This window comes from Fragaria vesca, unplaced genomic scaffold, assembly GCF_000184155.1.
Source record: "Fragaria vesca subsp. vesca unplaced genomic scaffold, FraVesHawaii_1.0 scf0512953, whole genome shotgun sequence".
Classification (NCBI taxonomy): domain Eukaryota; kingdom Viridiplantae; phylum Streptophyta; class Magnoliopsida; order Rosales; family Rosaceae; genus Fragaria; species Fragaria vesca.
Window position 1 is genome coordinate 38745 of NW_004443394.1, and position 3962 is coordinate 42706.

Consider the following 3962-nt stretch of genomic DNA (forward strand, 5'->3'; position numbering starts at 1 on the left):
CTGACCTATTCTCATACTTTAAATAGATAAAACGACGGGGATGTCTTGTTGAGCCACGTCATGTAATCTAGAGCTCCAAATGGGTTATATTTGGTAAGCAGAACTGACAATGCGGGAAGAACCGGAAACCGGGTCATGGTGCCCAACTACGCCTAACCTAAAACGCACAAAAGGTGTTGGACTGTCGGTCAATTAAAACAGCAAAACTGTAGTCATGAAAGTCGAAATCTGCTAGAAGAGTGTTTTGGATGATACATCTCCACATGTATTGTACTCAAACTTGTGAAACCATTTTTACGTATCTCTCCTTCAGTAAAGAACTGCTGCATCCACTAACACAAGCAGCATGAAATTTAAACCAGAGAACAGAGCCACAATCAACACAGAGATACAGCTTTTTCTTAATATAGAAATAAGTATGACATAATAAGCAGAGCAGATAGTTAAAGTAATATGACAATTGAAATTTCACTAAAAATAATAAATAAATAAATGACATGCAGTACAGATTAAGAAATAAAATCTCTTTCACCGAAAAATAAGAACAATCTTTCACCAGAAAATAATACTAATCCCAGTTAACAGTTTGATTCCACACCTAACCAGATATCTTAAAGATTTTCCATGGGTGTGAAGGGGATAGTTTTGGGTCTGACAACCCAATACCCAATAAAGACAGAAGCACATAATGAGATTACAGATAGCAAAAGGGCAAAAACACTAGCAGCACTGACTGAACTTCCTTGTCTCACCTTTGTTAGCATTGAGGTTTTCAAAGATATATCCAAGGGAACCCAGTCACAGCTAACAGAATAGTGTCCAGACCCATGCCATGGTTTTCCATCAACAGGATACCAGAATGCAACTGACATCTTACTTGATCCACCAATTGTGAATTGAGCATCCTGCACAAACCAAGTATTACTGATTTTAGACTTCTAAAAAGTCTATATTTCTCTTGAAGTCGTACATATAACAGATTCCCCTTACAAGATGATTCTTCAAGTCATATTGCGCCATTAATGAACTCTTATTTATTTGACAGAAGAATATATAAGTTCAATATTTACTTGCAATATGTGTATAAGGGCTCAATCTAGAGAAGACTCACTCACATTTGAAATTTGCGGCATTTCCAGCCACCATGCAATTTAATCAATGCACAAAAGTAGGGGGACAACAGTAATCTCTGAGATGCCATTGAACATAAACAAAAAATCAATTTTGGTATCTCAAAATTTGGAGGCTGACCTGCTGGAGGCGATCCATAGTTCTCAAAGGCCTAGAGAATTCAAAATAAAATGTACCCTTCTGACCATCTGATGCATAAGGACTATCTTCTTCCACAAAACCTGTCATGGTAACAATAGAAGATGTAAAATTGAGGGGGCAAACAGTTATTTGGGGAAGGAGAAACTTAATCTAACGCACGCTCAAGACATAAATAGGGAATAGGGTATATAGCTTCTACAATGGTGACCCTGAACATGAGCCAACAAGTTTAAGCCATAAAAGCGCTTATTTGAAGTTGACACAGGTTATCCTCAAAGTTGGAAAATAATATATGAAGTTATGAACACTAGAGTCATGACACCATATATCTATGATTGATAACTATATCTCCATGATTGATAACTACCTGAGTGAACATTCAAGCTACTGTGCCACCAAGCGCCTTTCCAATCATTTTGCGCACTAGAATCATTTGCTGACAATTCAAACAGATAAATTAATTCGATCCCCTGAAAATTATGAACAAAAAAAAAAGGAAGCAAAATATAGATTGAAGGACTTTTCCTTTTCTTTTTCTGAGTGAGAAGGAACTAAAACAGTAATATTTACGGTTAGCAAGTTTTCTAATGGAGATAAGATGGGCAACATTATTAGATTATATCATGTGCAGTTAGAAGCTTCCGCAACAGAAATGAAGCATAACAGAAATCATTCAATACATAAGATAATAGCCAGCTAGATGAACCAGAGATATTTTTAACACAGAACTATTTAGGAGGATCGTGAAATTTGACATCAGAGTATTACAGAATAAGTATAATGCTGGCTTCATGAATTGCAATCTCTCTGTAGTTGCTCTCTGCAGCACTTGTAGCACCTCATTTTACACTATCTTATATTGTAAAGCTAGTCCCTTTTTCTAATATACAGACTAGCCTTTTCTTAATAGTGTTGGGAATACCTGAAGAGCTAATTCCATCTAGGTATCTACAGTGTGGGTTCCAAGCATAAAGATCAACCAAATGACCAAACCTGCTAAAAGGAAATAGTAAGCAAATACGAAAAAAGGACAGTATTCAAATTAAATCAGAGTCCATTTGCCAAAAATGTAGATCATTAGTATAAAACTCCATAAAAGAGATTGCACTGCTGCACCTGTCACCTCCATTTCCATCCCTGTTGTCCATTGGGTTGCCACCATAGAGACGTCCAGGAATTGCATTTCCAATAGAGAAGTGCATAATGTCAACTTCATGGGTTTTGCAAGTCTTGTTTGTGCAAGAGTCAACTCCTTCCTTACAGCCGCCCATCTAGCAATACAAAATCCCTTTTGGTTTGAGGATCCGGATATATGAAGCAATACAAAATAAGAAAAATACTTTGTACAAGTATATAGAAAAATGAAAAGAACAAATCCATAGTTGGACAGGGCAGTGAAGAAACTTACATTATGATAAGTTGCAGCTTCACCAATTTGAAACATGAGGGCAACAGATGGGCATTTGTTATTCTCACTAAGTAAGAAAATAGAAAAAGAGGTAAAATGAATTATAATTAAACAAAAACTAATGTTCATGTTAGCAGTAACAACGATAATCATTGTCAAAGATAACTGTAAACATGTGCAAAAATAATGATACGAATGAGTGACGAGCTAATGAAACAAAGATAGCAATTCAGTTTCCACTAAACGTCACATACCCTTTTGAGTAAGCGTAATCCCCATCAACTTGAACCATAAAGAAGACATCACGGCCATCATGCAAAGCCTGTAGACTAACAAGGTCAAAATAGACAAACAAGAAAACAGAGTCCAAGGTTTGGTTTGGTTTAAATCGAAGGTTACCTTGAGGGTCATCTTTCCAGCTGCGTATTCGTTTTCAGCATCTGGATCAAGAGCAGGGAGAAGAGAGAACTCGGACCCATCCATGTCCTTCCAATCGTCGGCGTGACCGTCGAGGGTGATAAGGCCGGGCCCAAACTGGGCCTGGATTCGGATGCCTGAGTCGGACTCGCAGCTCCATTCACCCGACTCTTCGTGCGAGTTGACCCGCCGTAGCAGAGGCACAAAAAGTACTAGTAGCAATAGCCATAGTCGAAGCATTGTGTACAGGATTTTCGATTTGATGCTTCTGCATTCCGTGAATATTAGTATTCGAGCTTGACTGAAATACCATTTTTCTAATGACGCGACTTTACTTTGTTAATTTACTTTTGGATCTTTAGCCAGTCGCCCCGTCGCGGTCATTTTTACAACAAATCTAGAATTTTCAAAGGAACAAAATAAAAAAGGTAAAGCGGGTGGGGTGATGGGCTTAAAAAACTAAAAAATAATATTTCTTTTAATCAGTTAAACAATTTAAATAATATTGTGAGTCGCACTCACAAGTCACGACCTCTCACTTATAAAAGGGAGACTTATATCATTAGACCAAATGATACTTGAAAGCTAAAAACTAATATTTATCTACTCATAAAACTCATGTTTTCTTATTTTAAATTTATAAATAGTACTTATATCTTCATATTTAACTGAAAAGTTGACGAAAGTAGCAAACTATCAAGCTAACAAATTGTTTCACTCTGATTTCGTTAGAGCCGAGAATACCAAACCAAGGGTTACAAAGTAGGACGACATACTCCGTGTGGCGCATCGCGGTTTGATCGTCGGGCAGAATCTTGTGTAGTTTCGGCTATGTGGAGGTAGCTTCGAATTGTGTATGTGTAGA

General features: G+C 37.3%; 1 protein-coding gene across 1 annotated transcript; it reads right to left on the reverse strand.

Annotated features, from left to right (window-relative positions):
- Positions 1-442: 442 nt before the first annotated feature.
- LOC101311061 lies at positions 443-3362 on the reverse strand. The gene is made up of 8 exons (XM_004309433.1): positions 3080-3362; positions 2935-3002; positions 2681-2747; positions 2389-2543; positions 2195-2265; positions 1640-1708; positions 1252-1352; positions 443-905 (listed from the first exon to the last, which is right to left on the reverse strand). Exons 1-8 carry the CDS (start codon positions 3335-3337, stop codon positions 612-614), a joined length of 1083 nt encoding a protein of 360 aa, XP_004309481.1. The 5' UTR covers positions 3338-3362; the 3' UTR covers positions 443-611.
- Between the last annotated feature and the right edge of the window lie 600 nt (positions 3363-3962).

Excerpts from the sequence above, each read along its gene's own strand:
- LOC101311061 (XM_004309433.1), bottom strand. The coding sequence starts at position 3,337 with ATGCTTCGACTATGGCTATTGCTACTAGTACTTTTTGTGCCTCTGCTA. Across the intron at positions 2,748-2,934 it reads GATTACGCTTACTCAAAAGG|TGAGAATAACAAATGCCCAT; the intron begins GTATGTGACGTT and ends TTTCTTACTTAG. Across the intron at positions 2,544-2,680 it reads AAGCTGCAACTTATCATAAT|ATGGGCGGCTGTAAGGAAGG; the intron begins GTAAGTTTCTTC and ends TTGTATTGCTAG.